The sequence below is a fragment of the Grammomys surdaster genome, unplaced genomic scaffold (genome assembly GCF_004785775.1).
Source record: "Grammomys surdaster isolate TR1022 unplaced genomic scaffold, NIH_TR_1.0 263, whole genome shotgun sequence".
Taxonomy (NCBI): Eukaryota; Metazoa; Chordata; class Mammalia; order Rodentia; family Muridae; genus Grammomys; species Grammomys surdaster.
The window spans coordinates 451,582-473,537 of NW_021604704.1; the positions used below are offsets into that span (position 1 = coordinate 451,582).

General features: G+C 37.5%; 1 protein-coding gene across 1 annotated transcript in view; it reads left to right on the forward strand.

The window, feature by feature from the left end:
* Efhc2 (EF-hand domain containing 2) overlaps positions 1-21,956 on the forward strand; it is a 172,513-nt gene that overhangs the window by 103,543 nt on the left and 47,014 nt on the right. The window contains exon 12 of the mRNA XM_028776029.1: positions 3,026-3,156. Coding sequence (XP_028631862.1) covers positions 3,026-3,156 — 131 coding nt within the window. The remainder of the gene's footprint in view (positions 1-3,025; positions 3,157-21,956) is intronic.

The following is a 21,956-nucleotide window of genomic DNA, read 5'->3' on the forward strand; positions in this document are numbered from 1 at the left end:
CCAGATAACCCAGGCTAGCTTTGAATTCATTGTCCTTTTGCCTCTCACTTTTGAGTGCTGAGGTTACAGGCATATACTACCACACCTGGCCAGTTTTTTTAAAACTTTAAACACTATAATGGAAAATGTTATATATATATGTTGTTCAGTTAAAAAAAAAACTATGTATAAAAATCTCACTCTTTAAATGTAGACTTATTCAGTACTTACGTTCAGTACTTTCTGTGTACTTGGAAACCAAGTAATTTAGGATTTTTTTTTATTTTAAAGTTCATTAAATAATTATGTAGTATTTATATACAGATAGTGCATAGTTTATCTCATTTATAAAGAAAATGCTCAAGTTTGAGTTGCTAGGTGTCAGGACAGAGTTAGAGCCACAACTGGTGTATTGGGGGAAAGATCTCTGTGGGATGAAAGGAAAGGGACCACGAAGACACTGGGAATGGCTGGTACCTTCTGAGCCCAGAGCAAGTCAGGTATGATCTATGTGAAATGAAAAGGCAAGGAAGGAGCGGTAGCTAGGGAAAACTTTAAGTAGTTAGTACAGTCTAGAGAAAGTCTGCTCAAGACAGATGAGGACCCTGGAACAGCTTACTTCTCAGAGAAGTTCAGTCATGCAGAAGTGACAGTTGAAGGCTGGTGGTTCAGTGTTCTTCTCCATGTCTCTGTTGCATATAGCATCTTCTGTAGTCACTACACCACCTCTCTGTTTATACTTTTAGAAATCAAGGTTACTCTAATACTGCAAACCTATACTATATAATAGCTCTGGACTCAAGCGAGAAATGCAATGACTAAGCAGTTAGATTTCCAGAGATCACCAGGGCTGGGTTGGAAACTGAGCTCCACCCTAATATATGACAAGCTTTAGTTATGTATTATCTCTGAACTCCAGTCTGCTTGTCTTTGAAATAAAGAATAACAACAGTGCTTCTTTGATAATGTTACTACGGAGGTTAGATGTGGTAATTTGTGTGAGGGGCTTAGCCCTATCAGACCCATGCCAAGCTTAGTCATTGTAGCTGTCATAAATCAAGGTTCTGATTCTGACAAGAACCACTACCTTAACATAAAACATACAGTTCTTAGAATTGCTTTGCCTGGGATTTTTGACTTCACTGTGATGCAAAAATGATTTGCTTTCTGATAGAAACTAAAGTCCTGAGTTTTGATCCCCTTCCAGCTAGTAAGTACTATATAGTCCAATCTTCTTACATGCTACTGGGTGTGGGCAGTGAGCTGCAGCTCTCATTCAGGCTTGTGATTATAAAGAGAAATAATCCATGTTTTACAGCGTGCAGTATTGCTAAGCTTGGGATGTTCTGTAAGTTAGTTACAATTCATACATTTTCAACTTCAGAGATTTTCAACTTATGAGCATATAACTTTATTAACACATAACTCACTGTAAATTGAGGATTATCTGTGTATATTAAGCCATGCATGTATCTTTTGCTTTGTTTTGTTTTCATTACTAAGGATTGAACCAGAACCTTGAACATGTTAGACAAGTACTATTCCTTTCAGTTATATATCCAGCCAAAACACAGTATATAGTTTAAAAGTATAAAGGGCTTTTATTCTTTCAGTATGATAAAGTGGGTAAGACATTACCTAGTATCAGCATCTCAAGTGAAAATTGCATCATTAAAAAATATTCTTATCAAGGGCTTTGTTAGAAGATAAAGATTAATGCACTCTTTATTACCAGTCTGAGTAGTCTTTTCAAAGGAGCTAATAGATCCTATCATAGAAATAGATTACAGGAAATGCAAAAAACGAGAAGGGGTGGGGGCCTCAGTAGGTGGCAAACCACCTGGATCATTTGATGTTGGAAGAGAGGGAACTTTAATACCAAAGTCAAAGTCGCATCAGTATTTTTAATCTAAAATTTCATCTTCTTATTTTGTTTTTTTTTGGCTGTAATTACTTACAACCTTATGCTTTACTGGATTGAATAAGAAATATTCTTTCTAAGTCAAAAAGCTAATAACAAAGAAGGGGACAGAAACAGTAGGCTGCCAAGACAACAAATAAATGTAGGTTCCAGTGTCTGTGTGGAATGTTGACACCTGGCTTTGCTATGATCAGTGCTTTGCTTGGTGGCCAGCAATTCCAAACAGGTTTATGAAAAATATCCAAGCAGGGTCTGTGAAACTATCTAGGCTATATCTGAGAGTTATAAGAAGTTTATATATAAAAGTTTTAAGAAGATTGTTTAGTAAGCTTTGTTACCCACTCTCCCTTAAAGTACAATTGTTTGAGATCTAGGACCTGGATTAATGTCAGTCTTGTCCGAAAGCTTTGGTTTCTAGGTAAAGGCATGTACAGCTTACTTTGGGTTCATCATGTTGTCTTGCTGCTCTCCATTACCCTACTAAGGTACAAGAAAAAAAACTGCAAAATATTCAGCCCTGAATGGAACATTATTATACCACATTCCTTCCTCAAGGCTCAGGGATCATTGCAGAGTCAGAGCACAGAAACATTGTACAAGCCAGAGGCAGTGGATGATGGAGAGCCAGTGTCTACTGGGCACAACAGGGCAGCTGCACACATGAGCACACAATGTTTGTGACAGCATGCATACAACCTATGACCTGTGAAAGCCCAAGGCAGGCCAAATCCCAGCACAGAAAGTGGAGATGTGCATGAAATGCCCCCACTAGCCGTGGGGCTATTGACAGTTGTTAGCTGCTGGGGGAATGAGTGTCCATTTGCTTTCAGAGCATAGCCTCTAGTTAGGCAGCCATACTCCAGTGGAAGACCACACATCCAAAAAGACTTGAGTAGCACCAATTGGTCTTGGGTTAACAGCAAGAAAGCAAACACAGTTGGGTGAGTAGAGAAGGTGGGGGACCTACAAAGAGTCAAAGAAGGGGTGAATGTGATCAAACCACTAGTTCCCAAAGGGCTAATAGTAAGGATGATGGTGGTGGGGGTGGGGGTGGGGGTGGGGGTGGGGGTAGTGGTGGCAGCTTCTCAAAGTTTCATGCATATGTCTTGTTTTTATTCCTTCAAGTTTCCATATAGCAACTTGGAACTTGCCATACAAAAGCTGAAACAGGAAAAAGCAAAATCAAGAGAGATCACACAAGTATTTGCAGCTGCTGACTATCATCACACGAAGGTGGTGTCTTACAATGCATTCAGGTAAGCCATGTTCTGCTAGCTGTACTCTGTCCAAAGAATGGACATTCCTAGTGCTTTCCAGTCAGTTGGCTACATGGTTTTCTGTTAGGAATTGGCATTTCTTTGCCTTTGCATGGCTTTGTACTCAGGGTTTGGCTGTAATATCCTAGTAAGTTTTATGGAATTACGTATGTTTACAGGTGCGAGTGGAGACAAAAGTCACTTCCTGATCATCAGAGCAAAGGTCATGTGCATACTTCAGTGTCTCTGCTTGTTTACATGCATCTGCATTCTGAAAGACAAAAGATAGGCAGGCATCAATGGCTTTGTCTGAATATCCCTCAAGTTTCCAGTCATGTTAAATACAACAGTAGTGAGAAATAGCATATGAAATCATGAGCAATGTTTTCTCAAAGGTAAAATTAAATTCTGGGACTTCCCAGTAGCTGACCTAGGCAAATTCCCAAATAGCAGAAACACAGGGAGGAAATTCATTTTCAGGGTCTAGTACAAATTGATGTCTTTGCTTTAAAACCAACTGAATGGAGCGTTTAGAGAGTGTGAATTAAGCTGTGGTGGAGGACTTTCTCTTTAGGCTGGGAGAGAGTTCTGGCTGCTGGAAAGAATACTAGCTAAAAGCTATACAATATATTGGGCTTGATGCAGTCAAGATGTAGGCTGGGAGATGAGGAGAGGAACCCAGATGGGCGTGGCAATGAGGACTTTCCAAATGTGTGTTTACAGTCGCCTGTTACATCACTACATGGTAGCCTGGAGCCTCACATCTTCCAGGAGTTCATTTGTCAATGTAATAGAGCTCTTTTAGGGCTTGGACATGTTCTTTTGAGAGGAGCTGGCAGAGGACATATTTTTTATTGTTTAGAATTACCAAAGTTTTAAGATCAATAAGAACTTATGGTTCTTTGTTATTATGCATCATTATATACACTTGTTTATGGTGTTCTAGAACAGATAAAAATGGAAACAGAATAAATAACAAAGGTAATTACTCAGACTGTGAACTAATGGGAAGCACTGGAGGATAAAACAAGAAATTGCCATCAGAAGTGAGGGAGTGGTTTTGCTTTATTACTTTGCATCATTTCTCCCAGTACTCTCACAGAGACTATTGGAACTATTTTCATGAGTTCACAGGGCCTTTAGGGAAGTACTTTGTTCAGAAACGATCTCCAAGGAAGAGAAATCGGTCTGCAAAAGGAGACCTCACTTTTATTGTGGACATGATAAAGGCACACCAAACTGTATGATTGGAAGAATGGCTACCAGGCACTGTGGGCTTACAGAAAAAACAAGCAAACAAACAAAACAACATCTTCATCCCAGAAGTTTCATAGTGTGAAAACAAGCTCAGGTTACCACTGGCCTGAAAGACTCCTTCAGTGGCTTCCCTGACTGGGCCTTTGAGTGATGGATCTGTTTATATTTCCATGCTATCAACTTTTTCTATAGCCCTGACTTTTGACCTTATTGGTTGACTTTCAGTTTTTCAAACACATAAAGCTCTTCTCTGTGTTTACATACAGTTCTCTCTGCCTAGAAGAAGGTCCTTACCACTATCCTTTCCAGGGAAAGTTCTAGGACTCTATATTACCAGAGTATTTGTTTCTGTCTTACAATCCTAAGGAAATACCCATTGTTATTCTTAGACCTTTGTTTATATTTCTTCACAGCTCATAACAGGATTTGTAGTTGTTTTACTAAGAGACTTGTTTACGTGGAGGAGTGTGATGACGATAATGATGATGATGATGATGTGTGTGTGTGTAGACTTGGGTGCATTTTCTTCTAATAGAAATGTGAACTTTCTTAGGGGAAGGACCTTGATGATCTTGTACGCTACAGTATCTCTGGGCTTCTAGTGCTAAGCTGGATGCAGATGCAGAAACTGAATGAAATGAGCCACTTGGATTGTTCCTGGATGCTCTAATTTAGAAGTTTTACTGCATGATCCATATTAGAAATTTTTCTATTGCTACAACCCAGTGCCAGTTGCCGAATACTATATGAGGAAAGGAGATTTATTTAGCTCCCAGTTTTGGAGGTTCAAGGTCATAGTGCCTGTATCAGGTCTTGTCTGGTGAAGACCTTGATATGGTAGAGGGCATTGTGGTGGGAATTTGTGTAAGACAGTGGAGAATCTGGTCTTCATTTAAGAAACAATTCTCTTAAAAGAGATCATGAGAAATACATGAGAAGCTTATTTATCTCTTCCCCAGGCAATTCCCTTAGTGACCTAACCACCTCCTTTCAAGCCTGCTCTCTTTAAAGATTCTCACTACCTCTCACATCACTACTCTTGGAAAAGAGTCAAACTTTCAACATGGAAAAGATGGCATCCAAACCAAGGCAGATTCAAAATTAGAATATAGAATTGTAGTCAAGATCTTCTGGTCCATGTTACATCTTCAGGTTTGACATTGAATTCCTGGGCTCAGAACTCTCCTTCTCTTCTTGGATTACAACTATAGGTCTCTGTACTTCTTCAGTCTCCTCTTTTGCTTCTCGAATCCTAGCCTGGGCAAAGACAAAAGAATCTCATAGCCAGTCATTTTTAAATCTCATCTTAATTAATGTTTTGGTCTGTGCTTTTCCCAGATAATATTTTTCTTGTACGTGTATATTTGTGTATGTGTTCTGGATCTTCTCTCTTTTAGTTAATATCATGGAGAATAGGAACATTTGCTTTTGTGCCTTTAACTTTAGCCATAGCATTTGTCATAGTGCTGAACAAATAGTAAGGAGCTCATAAATGTTAGTTAAATGACTGCCTTTTATCTAGCCATGACTACTCTGTTTCTGACATAGAGATGTTTCAGTTGACATCTCTATATTCATTCCTCAAGCTTATTGTTCTTTTGAAGTGTAGAGACCTAGAAATAGGAGTATCTTTGGACTCTCTCCCTGTTGGATGTTCATTAGGCATTCCCAGATAACCTTTCTTAAATTGACCTCATTTTATTCTTAAGATAAATTCATTCATTCATTCATTTGTGTGCACGCGTGTGCGTGTGTGTGTGTGTGTGTGTGTGTCTGAGTTTATGTATACCACATACATGCAGGAGCCTATAAAAGCCAGAAGAGGGTATAAGGTTCCCTAAAACATATATAGTTAAAGGTCATTGTAAGCTGGTCTGTGGGTGCTGGGAACTGAACTCAGGTCTTCTACAAGGGCAGTGTGCAATCTTGACCACTCAGCTAGCCCTACAACCCTTTGATCTCATTTTCTTCTCCCATTAAATTGCACTTAAGGACTGTATTCTGGTAAAGGTCATGTGTGTTGTAGGACCAAGCTAGAGATCTGCCTTGTGTCTTTCCCCAATCTTTGGGATTGCATTCTTCACTGCTCTAGAAAGGCTCCCTTCTTTGCATCTGAAATCTCATTGTTGCTGTTAGGCTTTCAGTCATTGTCCTGAACTTTGGAAAATGGAGTAAGTGTTCTTCCATTTAAAAGGTTGATCCTCTTAAAAATCTGATGAGGTTTTTCCTTTCTCTAATGCCTGCATTAACTTCATATTGTCTCTGGGACAAATCTTAGGCATTTGAAATCATTTGAGTTTGGTCACAGTCTGTTCCTTGCCTACTGTTTTATTTCTAATTTGTTAGCATAATTTTCTAGAAGACACAATTTATTGAGCACTTATTGTGGACTAATAGGTATGCTGAAATGTTATAAATTGACTTTGCACTGGGAGGCTTCTGTTGTTTACTTTTCTTCCTCCACAGTCCTGCCAAGTACAATAGGTATTTACTGAATAATTTAATGAATGATTCCATTTCTCTAGCAACATTAAGTCTAAAGCTTGCAGAAGACAAATGAATAACTGATTCCTTTGCATCATGAAAGGGCCATCTGTGTCTGGCTTATTGAAGACAGGGAATGCTGGGCCTGGCCTTCACCAGAAAAACAACCTCCTTGTACCTCCTCTTATATCCATACTTTGGTTTCTTAGGCACTTTCTGTACTCTGACATTCTGAAACTCTTACATTGTAGATTTACAATGAACTTGTCAAACGTTCCCTTCTCTCGATAATGCATAGAAATGATAGAACACTATAGAAGCTTCTAGGCTTTGCTTCTGTGGCCTTAGTACTCTGGCATAGAGGCCTACCTGCTACCCACCATGTACCTGGAACAGCAGGACTCATACCTCTGCTGTTGTCCAAGCACCTTATCTTCTTCACAAGAAAACCTTGGGATCAGGAGCTAAGAAACTACACCCTACTCCCTGATTAATTGTAGACTCAGTTCGAGGCTGCCCTGAGAATTTGTCTTAGTATAGATGTGATAGAATATGAGGACAGGTCAGAAAGTCATGGACATAGCTATCTTTTTAAAAAGTTTTTTATTTGATTTTTGTTTTTTAGATTTAGTTTACTTTTTATGTGTATGCCTGCATGTAACTATGTGTAAGTATTTATGTGTGTTTGGTGCCCTAAGAGGTCAGAATAAGGTACCTAACCCTTGGAACCTTATATAATTATGGTAGTTTTTATGTGCCATGTAGGTTCTGGGAACTGAACCCAGGTCCTGTGTAAGAGTTCTCAGTGTTCATAGCTAATGAGCCATCTCCAGCCTTATGGTTCCTTCTTTTCTTTTCTCTTTTCTTCAAGCAGTGGACATTTCTGTTTTACTCTGTGGAAATCACCTATTCTGTCTCAACCCTGGACCTGTTTCTCTGTCACCTTTTATTCTCTGAGAGATTCACCTCCAAGAGCTACTAATTGTTATCAGAGAGAGTGCAGAGGGAGTTTCTCAGAGGGAGAGCTGACATCCGCAGGAAGCAGGACCAGGTCTAGGTTTCACAGGCATAGGATTTCATGTAGTTGGAAACACAGATACAGTGAACCTTTCTACAATGGCATCAAGACTCCCAGTATAGGTGGCAGCAGTATCGAGGTCTCTGTACCAGGGGAGAAAGAACTCATGTCTCCCAGCCACCTCTTTTGAGCCTTATGTTAGCCATCAGAGATGATACCTGAAACTTTGTAGCTGTATGTATTTTTGATAGTATGCATGCTACTGTTTTCTCACTACTTAGGTATAAAGCTCTCAAAGTATAAGGTCCATGCTAGTTCCACCTGTGTCTTTCCCAGATCCCTTTAGTGAGCACAGTAAATTATTACACAGCTCTTCTTGGGACTGCTGTTATTAATTGAAAGGCCAATATTTCTTTTGCAAATGTTGTACAATAAATTCCCTCTAAGATTTAGAGCCTTGAGTAAATGTTCTCACTTATAAAAGTGAAACTTATCCTGAGAGAGATAGTGTGCTCTAAATAGAACAGACTGTGGATTTGAGAGGTAGAAGACCCAGATCCAAACCTAAGCTCTTTTATTTCCAAGCCTGGTGGTCTTGGGTATATTTTTGAACAATGTTCATCTGTGGAATAGGTATAACAATACGTACTACATAGAACTGTTGTGGTTAGTGATAGATTTGTTACTGTTTGTAAGTTCTTATTGTAGCACAATGACTATTGCGTGGTGGATACTCAACACAGTGAAAACCTTCATTTTCATAATTGCTACCTGGTCTCATGGTAATGGCTGTAATCTACAAACTGTATAATGTTTTCAGTATTTCAGTAAACTGTCCTTTTCTTCATGATGGTCTCATTCAAAACATTCTTATGTGAGGTTGAAATGGAAGGCTTGTAAAATCTTGAGCCCGTAAAAATAGAAAATAAGGAACATCATCATTTGTGGATGTAGGCTGTGAACATTATCATCATCTATTCTTTAGTGTCTTTTACTTCCAGAAAATAGAATGTGAATGTACTTTGAACATTGTAATGATTTCATCCTGCTTTTCTTACAGTTGTCTCTCCCTTTCTGTGCTTTTGCTCTATCTTTATTTGAACTAGGTTGATTACACTAGTCTTGGTTTGTTTCATTGCTTTGGGGTTGTGTATGTGTGTGTTATATTTAAATTGTGTGTGTGTGTGTGTGTGTGTGTGTGTGTGTGTGCATGCACTTGTGTGTGCATTAGGCCAGAAGAGGACATATCTTTTCAATGAAGCTGTAGCTAGGGTGTAGGACAGCAAGTTCCAAGATTCCTCTGGTCTCCACCCTCCACATCACTGGAGTTATAGTCACGGGTGTAGCCATATCTGGCTTTTTTCATGGGCATTGGGAATTTAAACCCAGGTCCTCAGGCATACACAGGAAGCATTTGGATCCCCTGAGCTATTACTTTTTCCCCCTTTTGAGATATGGTCTTTCTGGGCTCAGGGGCTTCATGATCTTTCTGCCTCATGTCCCTCACCCACCGAGGGCCAAGATTACAGGCATGTGTTCCTGTGAACATCTACTTACTATTGGCTTTTATTGTGAACTAATACCTTTTAAGGAAGCCACTAGTCTGGGCGTGTAAACATAAGCTGTTTTGGATAAAGTAGTTTGTCCTTAATTTATAGCATATCTTTTTTGAGACGGGAACCTGGGCATGGATTTTTGAAAATAACATTTCAAACCTTCCTGAAAACATTAAAGTGTTTTAAGTTTTTTTATTGAATTCTGTCATTATCTGATATATTATCTGTATTAGGGAGGAATTAGTTTTATAAACTACTTGTCTTTGGTCAGTTAAGCAGAAAAGGAATTTATTAAAAAGATCCTAGATGGTTCACAATATCTTTGGACGGGTTGGGAAAAAAAGCTTACAGCTAAATTTTAGGACCAGAGCCCAGCACCAAGCTGTAGAACTTGTCTGATGAGAAAATGATCTCTGTTATTAATGACACCACCCACAAGTCATTGCTACACTTTGTATTTCTGCCAAGAGGTGGATTTTTACTATGCTATTTTCACTACCTTGAGTCCTTTGTCAATCTGGTGAATCAGCTCCTTCTGATACCAAATGTGGCTTGCCTGAGCTGGTTTCTCATGTTACGCTCTTCTGAGGCAAATATTTTGTAAGCTTCTTGATTGATAGAATGTGGGTCACCTGCTTGTTTCTAACTGCTTAGGAGGCTGGAAAACTGAGCTCTGACTCCCATGTTGCCTGTGACAGAAAAATATAATGTAGGAATTTCCCTAAATGAAGAAAGATTACTTAAAAGAATATACCCTTTGTCCAAAGTTTTGGTTGAATGAATACATTCTGGAGATCTATTGTATAGCATGGTGATTATAATGAATCATAATGTATTATATACTTAGAAACTGCTGAGATTTTAAATATTCTCAACCCTTTACACACACACATGTATGCACACATGTACACAGGTAACTGTAAGTCAGCTGATGATTAATTAGCTACATTTAAATCATTTCACAGTATATATTATAGAACTATGTACATTTTTTATTTTCAGTTATACTTTATAGTTGGATAAATGAAAAACTATATAGAAGACATCTTACTCATTGCCACACATACTGTAAGGATTGCAAATCCAAGCTAACATGAGCCAAACAGGCCATGCATATTTATGTTAATATTAGGGACTAAACTAAACAGCAAACCAATGATAACACCTTGTTTCATTGCTTGAGAATTCTGTTTTGACACACTAAATAGGATACAAAACCTTTACCTATGCTTGACTATTTTTTCAGTGTTTGAGAATCTAAGTTGAAATTATCTTCAAAGATGGTATTAGGTTAGATCCAAGTGCAAAGATTGAAAGCTAGCAATTAATTTGGTTGGTGTTGATTTTGTTTAATGCTTTAAAAGTAAGCGATCAGACAACAAAACCCATGTATCTCTACCTGTTGGGAAATAGACATTATACAGTAATCAGTAGTGGCTTAGTGCTACCTGTTCGCCTTAGACATGGTTGGTTTTTAGTTCTTTGATGTCACACATGAACACAGTGTATTTTTTTGTCCATCTAATTGCACACTTAAAGGCTGTTATTCTTTTGAAATAAGGTCATACTATGCAGCCCTGGCTGGCAAAGGACTAGCTATGTAGGCCAGGGTGACCTTCAGTTCAGAGATTTCCCTGCTTCTGCTTCCAAGTGCTGGGATTAAAGGTATATATCGCCATACCCAGCAAAGACAAATTTTAAAATTAGAAACCAAATATTATAAATACTCAAGAATCTCTCAGTAATTAATAAAAAAATGTAATGCTTAAGAATAGTCAGGCAAGTAGCTAAATATAGGAATATTGTGCACAAAACAGTAGCTTTACTTTTTATTGGCTATAATAAGCTAGGGAATGGACTCAAAAAGATGCTATTTGTCATAACAAAAGTTATGAAATCTTAGGGATGCATTGGACCCCAAATAAACAAGATCAAGAGAAATACAATTTTTTAAAATCATATGCCAGCTCTATGATAATGATAATGTTGTAAACACTTTAGTCTGTTTACATTAATCTGTAAATTTAAAGCAGTTCTAATCAGAATTACAAAATAGGTCTTTATTGTTGTTGTTGTTGTTATGTTTGACTTCATTTCTCAGGATTAGGGAGAAGAAACTGGCTCATTGGTTAGGAAGGATAAAGTGTTGAAAGCATCAAAACAAATATTGATAAGAATATTAAAGTATAGATATTAAGAGGTTATATACAGGTATTTAAAGCATAGTTTTCTAGTAGAGGAATAAACAATACCAATGAAATAGAGTACCAAGACAAAATAAAAGATTCACATTTAAGGTCTTAAAAACATAGGATAGGAAGAATATTTCAAATCAGTGGAGAAAAGGGTTAGTCGTAGAAATTGTGGTCACAATTCATTAGAAAGCATAATAGTTGGGGACAGCTTCTACAAATCAAAAGAGAAAAGATTAATTGCCAGGCATGTGCGTGTGTGTGTGTATGTCTGACTGTCTATATGTGTGTATTATGTATATATGTATGTATGTGTATGTATATGTGTGTATGTATGTATATATGTGTGCATATATCTATGTGTGTGTATATATATATGGGTGGGGGATGTCTAAAAGACAAGAAATGGACAGAGAAAATATTTATAAATTGTACAAGAGATAAAAACAGATCAAAGACAAGAAGAGGCAATTCACAGAAGAAATATAAATAGCCTCTAAACCTATGCAAAGGTGGCCAGTGCCTGATACAAGATGAAAAAATAATCATATGTCCCACTGAAGTTGGCATTGTTGTAGTTTTAATATTTTTCTCTTTTACTTTTTTTATTGGATATTTTCTCTATTTACATTTCAAATGTTATCCCCTTTGCTGATACCTCCCCCCAAGAAACCCCCTAGCCAATGCAACTTCCCCTGCTTCTATGAGGATGTTCCCCCACCCACACACCCATTCCCACCTCCCCGCACTGCCATTCCCCTGCACTGGGGTATCTAGCCTGCCCAGGACCAAGGGCCTCTCCTCCTATTGATGCTGGACAGGTCCCTCTATGTGTACTCTTTTGTTGGTGGTTTGGTTCCTGGAAGCTCTGAGGGGTGTGGCTCTTTGATATTGTTGTTCTTCCTATGGGGTTGAAAACCCCTTCAGATCCTTCAGTCCTTTCTTTGACTCCTCCATTGGGAACCCCCTGTTTAGTCCAATGGTTGGCTGCCAGCATCTGCCTCTGTATTTGTCAGGTTCTGGAAGAGCCTTTCAGGAGACAGCTTTATCAGATTCCTGTCAGCATGCACTTCTTGGCGTCGACAGTAGTGTCTGGGTCTGGTGACTGTATATGGGATGGATCCCAAGGTGGAACAGTCTCTGGAAGGCCGTTCCATCAGTCTGTGCTCCCATTCTTAGTCATCAGGGAAAAGTAAGTCAAAACAAGTCTGTGATTACACCTCACACCAGTCAGAATGGCTAAGATCAAAAACTCAGATGACTGCAGATGCTGGCAAGGATTTGGAGAAAGAGGAACACTCCTCCATTGTTGGTGGGATTGCAAGCTGGTACAAGAGCTCTGGAAATCAGTCTAGCAGTTTCTTAGAAAATTGGACATAGCTTTACCTGAGGACCCAGCTATACCACTCCTGGGCATATACCCAGAAGATACTCCAACATGTAATAAGGACACATGCTCTGCTATGTTACTATGTTCATAGCAGTCATATTTATAATAGCCAGAAGCTGGAAAGAACCTAAATGTTCTTCAACAGAGGAATGGATACAGAAAATGTGGTACATTTACACAATGGAGTACTACCCAGCTATTAAAAATAATGACTTCATGAAATTCTTAAGCAAATGGATGGAACTAGAAAATATCCTGAGTGAGGCAACCCAATCACAAAAGAACACACACATAATATGTACTCACTGATATGTGGATATTATCCCAAAAGCTTGGAATACCCAATATACAATTCACACACTACATGAAGTTCAAGAAGAAAGAAGACCAAAGTGTGGGTGCTTCAGTCCTTCTTAGAAAGGGGAACAAAATATTCATGGGGGTTTTAATATTTTTTAAGACAAGGTTTTACTATGTAGCCCAGACTGGCTTTGGCTCTTGGGCTCCAGTGAATCTCCTGCCTCAACATTTCAAGTGGCTGGAACTCAGGTGTATAGCACTGTATCCAGATTCCTCCTACTATTTAAAGGAACTGATTTTGCTAACTCCTGCTAGGTATGCTGTGGAGCAAATGTTCTACCAGTTGGGGTGTGAGTTAGTTCATCATTCTGGAGAGTAATTTGCAGTATCTGTCTGGTACTTGAAACCTTTTACCTAGTACTTAGACTTTTGGAGATTTTTTTCATTTGAAGCTTTTGACACACGGATTGATACAGGATTGACAAGATTGTGTATACACATGTGCTTGCATTCATGTAGATAAACATGAACTTACTTACAGCAAACTGTAATAGCAAACGAAAAATCAGAATGCCAATTGTAGACAATTAGGTACACTCTATGACATTTGTATCTCTTAGTCATTAAAAAGAATGCTGCAGAATAGATAGATATGTACAGCTGATGAAATGATCAGTATTCCAGGGTTGGTTAAGTAAAGCTGCAGTAGTAAACAATTCCATAATGTCTGGGAATTAAATCAGGAGGAGGTTACTTCTTGTTTACATTTTCTAGAAAGAATTAGTGGTAAAAGCTGACAGAATGCTCTGGGCAAAAGTCAAAGGTTTCATGTGATCACAGAGATCACATGATTTTCTGGTCAATATTGTCTTCTGATTATTGATTAGAGTCAGATAATCTTAAAGTGCTTAAAGTTCTTGTACTATAGAGCATAGGGTATTCTTTTTACTTTTAAATTATCAGCTCTTTATTCTTACAGCCAGTCTCTGTATCAATATCGTCATAACTTTGAACTGTCTTGAAATCATGTTTCTTTTTATACAGATCAAACCTCAACATGAATGAGTTCTACATCGTAAGAAGGAATATAGTTTTACACCTTTTTTATGTCTTATATATTAGCTCAACATAACACATGCAAATATTATCAAGATAATTTTTATGTATAAGAATCATTATCAATTCTAGGTATTTAAAATTAAATTTTCAGATAAGATGCTTTTTTTTCTTGGTTTTCAAATTCTTATCAGATTAACCCCCAAATCTGACCTATTACCTTTTTAGTGTAATATTTTACGAAGATTTTCACACATCTCTACATTTAAACATTTTCCTGTATGTCACTTCTTTTCTTTTGGTTCCTGTAGACAGGGTTTCTCTGTGTAGCCCTGGCTGTCCTGGAACTCACTTTGTAGACCAGGCTGGCCTCAAATTCAGAGATCCTCCTACTTCTGCCTTCTGAGTGCTGGGATTAAATCAAGTTCCACCTAATTTTTCCCCTAAACCTTAGTTCATTTTACTATTTACTCCTATTAGTTATTTTATTTAAAATATGGTATTTGATATTCACACATTTATATGATTAAATTAATCCCCATTCCCCTCCTTCCAGTTTCCAATCTCCCTCTCCCATTGGCTCCACACTTCATGTGTGTGCTTCCTCCCCCTTTCTATCCTCTACTCTTTTTCCCCCGCTCCTCTTTCATACTCACTGAGTCCACTTAGCATTACCTACTTATTCATGGCTGTTTGATCATCTACTATAGCATGGGTAGCCTTTCAGGACGTACATCCCTGAAGAAAACTCAATCTCCCTCCCAGCAACCATCAATTGTCAGTAGTTCTTTATCTAAAAGTGAGACTGCATGAGGTCCTCCCTGATGCATCCTTGGAGGTTGGCTGTCTTGATGTTGTGCATGCAGTCCCAGCTGCCGTGAGCTCATGTATACAATCTGTGCTATAATTTTTGGCAAATGCTATTTTGCTGTAGATGTCTACTCCTTCTGGCTCTTATATGTTTGTCCCCTTGTCTGCAATGATCCATGACACTTGAGGGGAGAGAATGTTATATTAGATGTCCCCTTTAGACATCAGTTTTCCAGTCTTTTATTCTCTGCATGTTGACCAGTTGTGAATCTTGTATTAATCACCATTTACTATAAAAAGAAGCTTCTCTAATGATAGATGAGGGAGTCCCTAATCTGTGGGCATAAAGATAAGAACTTGGGAGGCAGCTTATCACTATATCCATTTATCTTGATTCATTTTAATTTTAGTATAAAGGTTCTTTTTCTTTAAATATTTCTGTATGCTTATCATTTATTTACATCATTTTCTTTTGATGTAAAATTTATGTTTGGTGAAATGTACAAAATTAAGTGTATATTTACTGAGTTTTGACATGTGTATATATCTGTAACTGCCCAAAATCCTCTTAAGAAATAATTATCATTATCCCAGAAATTTCTCCATGTTTCATCCCAGTCCATCTCAGTCCACATATCCCACTCAGGAAGCATCCACTGTTCTGATATTTTCTCTTTAGATTTTTACATGTTCCAGAATTTTATATAAATGGAAATATACAATATGTACTTTTGTGGCTTATTTCATTCAGTATGATATTTTGCATTCGTTTTATACCATCCTGTATATCAACTTTTAAAAATCATTACTTGCTTATATACACGTCACAGTATATATGTGGCAGTCAGAGGAAAATTTGTACGAGTTGCTTCTTTCCTTTCATCATGTGGGTTCTAAGGATTGAACTTTGGTTCTCAGACTTAGTAGCAAGTATTTGTTAGTGATGGTTTTACTTTGTTTGATTTTTTTTTTTTTTTACAAAAACAAACCTTCCAGACAATCAGGCATAATGATGTGTGCATATAATAGCAACTCTTAGAAATGGAGGCAGGGGATCAAAAGTTCAAAGCCACCTATAGGCTACATGCTGAGTTTTAGGCTAGCCAAGGATATATGAGACCTTTCTCAAAAATTTAGTAATAACAGCAGCAACAACAAACAATTAACCCTTTCAGATCTCTTTGAAAAATGATTAAACTCTTATTTTTTGTTGCCAAGTCCAAATTGTTGATGTTTTTGCAGTGTTGTTAAAAACCCTTCTGCTACCTTGAAATCTCCAAGATATTCTCATATAAAAATATTTGAATACTAATAATCAGATAATTCAGATTATTATTAATATCTGAATATGAATCGAATATCCTTGATTTCAGCTTTCATTTCAAAGGTGCTTTCAGATTTATTTATTTTATGTGTATGAGTGTTTTGTCTGCATGCATGTATGTATACCATGTGCATGCCTAGTGCTTGAGGATGGCAGAAGAGGGTGTTTGATTCCTCTGGACTGGAGTTATAGGTGGTTATGAGATGTCTGAGGGGATATGAATTGAACTCCAATCCTCTGCAAGAACAAAAGTGCTTTTAACCAACCACTGAGCCAACTTAACTCTTCCTCAGCTTTGACTTATTTTCATAATGCTTTTATTGATTACTTGGGTATTTCACAACATGAGCCTTGCTCATACTCACTTTCTAGTTCTCCCAGATCCATATCCTTGTGACATCCCCCCCCCAAAAAAAAGAAGAAAAAATCCAATTTGTGTTGTCTATATACTCACTGGAGCATGGTCAAACTCCCAGTGCCCAGCCCTTTAAGGAAAACTGAGTCCGTCCCTCTCCACTGCTCTGCCTGAAGCTATCCATTGTGGAGAGCTGCACTTCAGGATCCTTATCATAATTCTTAAGAGTTCTCTTCGATGGCTTTCTATCTAGGCTGTTAGTGGGGAGATTCCTGATCCTTTGGTACTGGTGTGCTACAGATGTTTCTCTTATGACTGGACTCAACTCTTCATTTTGATTGGTTGTGGTTTTCTGAAATGATTTCCATCTGTTGCAAGGAGAAATTCCTTGAGGAGGGATGAGGACTAGACCTATCTTTAAGTACAATGAAAACTATGACTTAATATTTTGGATGTAGTCAGGGATTGTGCTGGTTTAGTAAAGTGATAGTTGTAGGTCCTCCTCCAAGGTCCATGACTTTAATCCACTAGCTAAGTTTTCAGTACAAGGAGTGATTCCTCTCTTGTTCAGGTAGCATTAAGTCCAATTCGGGAGCTGCTGGTTAATACTGAGGCATGTATACCACTACTGTACTGTTAAGGTTATCATGCCATGTTGGTCATTGTTGTGGTTCATAGGCATCATAGGGCTGTTGAGTGCTTCCCTCTTTAGGAAGTTTGCAGGGCACCTTCTGATGCCATGAAGCTAGCCCTCAGAGAGGAATTTTACAGGCCACTGCACAGGAACTACTAGGCTCTACTTCTGAAGTGCATGGTATCTTTAGCAATAGGGACTTACCTTCCATGTCTAGGAAGAAACCAAGGACAATTGGTACAGTCTATATTAATGAATCATGATGATGTATAGCAAAGGAATTTTTCTTCAAGACATTTGGCTGTCAATTTCATAAACACTGTTTCTATGTTTTTAAAAAGGTTGATTGAATTTTGATGACTTAGGTTGAATTGTATTTGAGGACAGAATTAGAGTCACTATGAAATAGAAACTTTTTGTTTATGAATATAGTATATATGTTTTATAATATTTTAATTTCTGCTGCTATTGTAGTTTTATTTTAAAGTTGGATTTTCTAGTTGGTTTTTGCTGGTGTATTCAAATGTTATTGCTTTTTAAATATTGGTCTCTTTTCTTTTTTGAGTTCATGGATTCTGTAGTTTTATTTTAGGTGTTAATTTGAGACATCGTTTAAAATATGATGACAAATTTGTTTCTTTCTAATCCTTATACATTATTTCTTATTATATTGGCTAGTGCCTGCAATGAAACACGTAAAAAAAAAAATTCCTGACGTTACAGGAACACAGACATGCATTTCATTACTGAGTGCTTGCCATGTATGAATTTTTGGTAGATGCAGATTTTATGTAGGATTTTCACATATAAAAGACAGGCCTGTAATTTTTGTTTTCTTGTACAGTTTTTGCTTCCTTCTAATGACAATGCTTTGGAATAGCTTGGTAAAGTCAATTTCAGAAGTCTAGGTTTCTTAGAACAGTTTGTAAAAGTTAGATATTTGTCAGTTCTTTGAAGGTTTATCTAAAGCCTGTCAAACCATACGTACTCCCTTTTATCAGAGGGTAGATTACCTAATGATTCACTCTGTGAGTGTGTTACATCTTACTTCAGCTTTCAATTTTTTCTTGAGATTATTTTCGAAATTATATAGCTTTCAGAAGCTTCCATTTGTTCTAATCTTACAGTTATCTTTTAAGCCCTTTTACTGTTGATTTATGCTTCTTGTTTTTTAAATCAATTTTCAACTTATCTTCTTTAAAATTTTGTTCTTTATTTCATTCATTAATACTGTTATTATTATACCCTTTTCTTACTTACATAATTATTCTAGAATGGTGAGTATATATATATTTTTCAGGGATCTGTTGTTGTTACTTTTTTCAAGACAAGGTCTCACTCTTAGTCCAGGCTGGTTTAGAATTTGTGTAGACTAGGCTATCCTTAAACTCATTGTGGATCCCCTGCCTCAGTCTTCAGAGTGTTGAGATTATAGATATGTGCCACCACACCTAGCTTTGGGTATTTGTTTTTACTGATTTTTAATATTTTCCAAGAATTCACTTAAGATTTTAATTTTTCTTTTAAGTACTACATTAGCATATATACATTAAACATTTGTCGTAAATATTCTCTAGTGCCTTGGTGAATTAATGAAAGACATTTTTTGTAATTTCTAAATGTATATGAGATTTGCTTTTAGTTCCTGATTTCTCTTTTATGGTATATAGTTGGAAAACATGTACTTTATGATACTAATTCCTCATATTTATTAAAAGCCTTTATTTTCTGAAGTGCATTTTTTTTCTCTTTTTAACTTTAAGCAAGTAATTCTAGATTTGCAGTTCTTTTCCTTTGAATTTTTAAAGGTTCTGCTTTGTTGTCTTCCTGCACCACGGAGGTTTGTCTGTGACTGGTTCACAGAAATGTTCCGTTGTTCCCATTTATCTGACAGCCTCTTTTGTCTGGTTGCTGTTTTTCTGTCTTTAGCTTTCTGTAGTTTAATTAGAATATACCTTGGGCCCATTTTACATTTAATTTTTATATTTTGAGACACAGTCTTAATATGTAGCCCTGTCAGTCCTAGAACTCTACTTCTGGAGTGCTGGGACTAAAGGTACACGTCACCATACCTGGCTTGGAACTGTTTTTAATCCTTAAGCTTGAGAATTATTTTAATCCATGTCATATATCCCTTCAAAGAGCTTCTCTTTTTTATCTTCTGTCTTGCTTCTCAAGCTGTCATTCTTTCAGCATTGCCTTAATGTTTCTCTGTGCACATATTTATGCATATAGTTTTCCCTTCTGTGCTGCACTCCTGACGATTTCTTGAAATCTTTCATGGGGTTCCCTGTTTCAGTGGCTGTGCTGTCTCAGTCTTTAAGTGCAATTCACTCTGTCATCTGTTTGTTGTCCATCTGCCCACCATCATCAGTCTATGGATGTTTCTGTTCTGTTACATGACACTTTACACCTTTTCTTTGAGTTTTTATCTTACATGTGTGAGCATTTTGCCAGAGTGTATATCTGTACACAACATGTATGTAATGCCCAAGGATGCCCGAAGTCATCAGATACCTTGGAACTGGAGTGCTGGGAATCAGACAAGGATCATCTGAAAAAGCAGCATATACTCCCAAGCACTGAGCCATCCCTCCACTACTTAATTTTTTTCTGTACGGCTTCTCTGTCTTATATTTTGGATAAGTTTAAAAACATAATATTTGGGGCCATTGCTGATTTTCCTTCCTTTGACCTCCACTTAGGGGATCTGCTGACTTTTACTTATGGAGGTTTGTTGCCTTTTATATTTTATAAGCTCATCTGAAACTACTTCTTCCACTGGGGTGGTCTTGTTGCTTGGATTGGCTCTACAAGAGAAGTTCTTAAAAGCCTTTTATTTTGAACTATATAGATTCACAGAAAAAATTTCAAAATACTGTAGAGAACTTCCATATACCCATCCGCAAGCATTCCCTAATATTAACATCCCAAATGGCATAATTATCAAAACAAGGAAATTAACTTTGGGATAGTACTATAAACCAAAATCCTTATTTGCAATCACTGTGCACCCCCACACACCCCTGACTAAAGTCTCCCCCCTTTTTTTCTTTCTGTTCCAAGATCCTTTCTAGGGTCCCACTCTGTATTTAGTCATTGTTTATTCTTAGGATTCTGCAGGCTGTAACAACTATCCAGCCTTCCCTTGTATTATTTTTATGACACTATGTGCACGACACTATTCCTGGGGAGATGTGAATTATTGTCTCCTCACCCCAGACAGCAATCCAATGACAGACCAAAGTGCAAATAGACCGCTGAAACCTAAAGCTTTATTGGGTTACTTGTAGGAATATATGGGTAGGGAACTAGTTATAGGAGCAGAGATGACTCACAGAAAGCTCTATTACCAAAGCACGCCCAGCATGGGTGACAGCTCATGAAAGTTGGAAGCCTGGTGTGCCTTACGAATCTGTTGATGGTTCAGTTAATTTGAGCCTCTTCCAGGCAACTCAGCTCTTCTCTGCTCCTTACAGGAAGCTCAGGTTACTAACTGTCTTTCAGCAGTCTTTACTGAATAGGGACTCTGGTCAGTGTCAGGGCCTTCCTGAAGCAATTTTGGTTGTTTACTTCCTGAGCTTAAGGAGTTTCCCTACAGGATGGAATGTTGGGCCTCCTTAGGACAAGGTTTAGCTCCTTGTAAACATTCTGTGTTAATGAGCTTTTCTCTAAGATGAAAGGTTTTAAATTTGGAAGAAACTGTTACATAGCATGTTGACACTAACGTTCCTCAATTTAGAGTAGAGTATTTTCTTATAGTTAGACTGAGATTTATACCACATTTTTAGTATGTCAAAGAGTTCTTGGTGTCAATCAATGAATGTCTTAATTACTGGTGATATTGAAGTCGATCACTTGATTAAGGTAGTGTATGACAGAGTTCTTCATTATAAGATGACCATCTTTCTGATCATTCTCTTTTTGGCTAATAAATACCTCAAGACACCTACTTGGAAACTATGCAAATCTCTTATTTCCTCAAACACACTGAATTTTAGTATCCAGAAGGAGAATTTTCTAAGTGGCTTTGCTTTTGCCTCTCTAAGCTGGCAAATACACTGGTTAAATTTCACCTCAATTTTGTTGTTACTTTATTGCCATGGAGCTTTACTCACTAGTGTTTAAGAACAAATTAGTACTTCAGATTTTTCATACCCAAAATAATGACTTTGAGTTCTAGCAGATTATGTATTTTTGTGCATATAAATATCTTTATATATTATATAAAAGCTATACATGCTTGTGTGTGTGTGTGTGTGTGTGTGTGTATACTTTACATGCACAGACTTAGCCAAAAATATTTCGCTGTTAGAATTCTAGACCAGTGAGTATAGCTTGCTAATACTTCTAAGTCATTTTTGACTTCAACTGTGGCCTTATGCAGTACTACCTTTCTGCACAGATTCCCTAAGTAGAGCTTA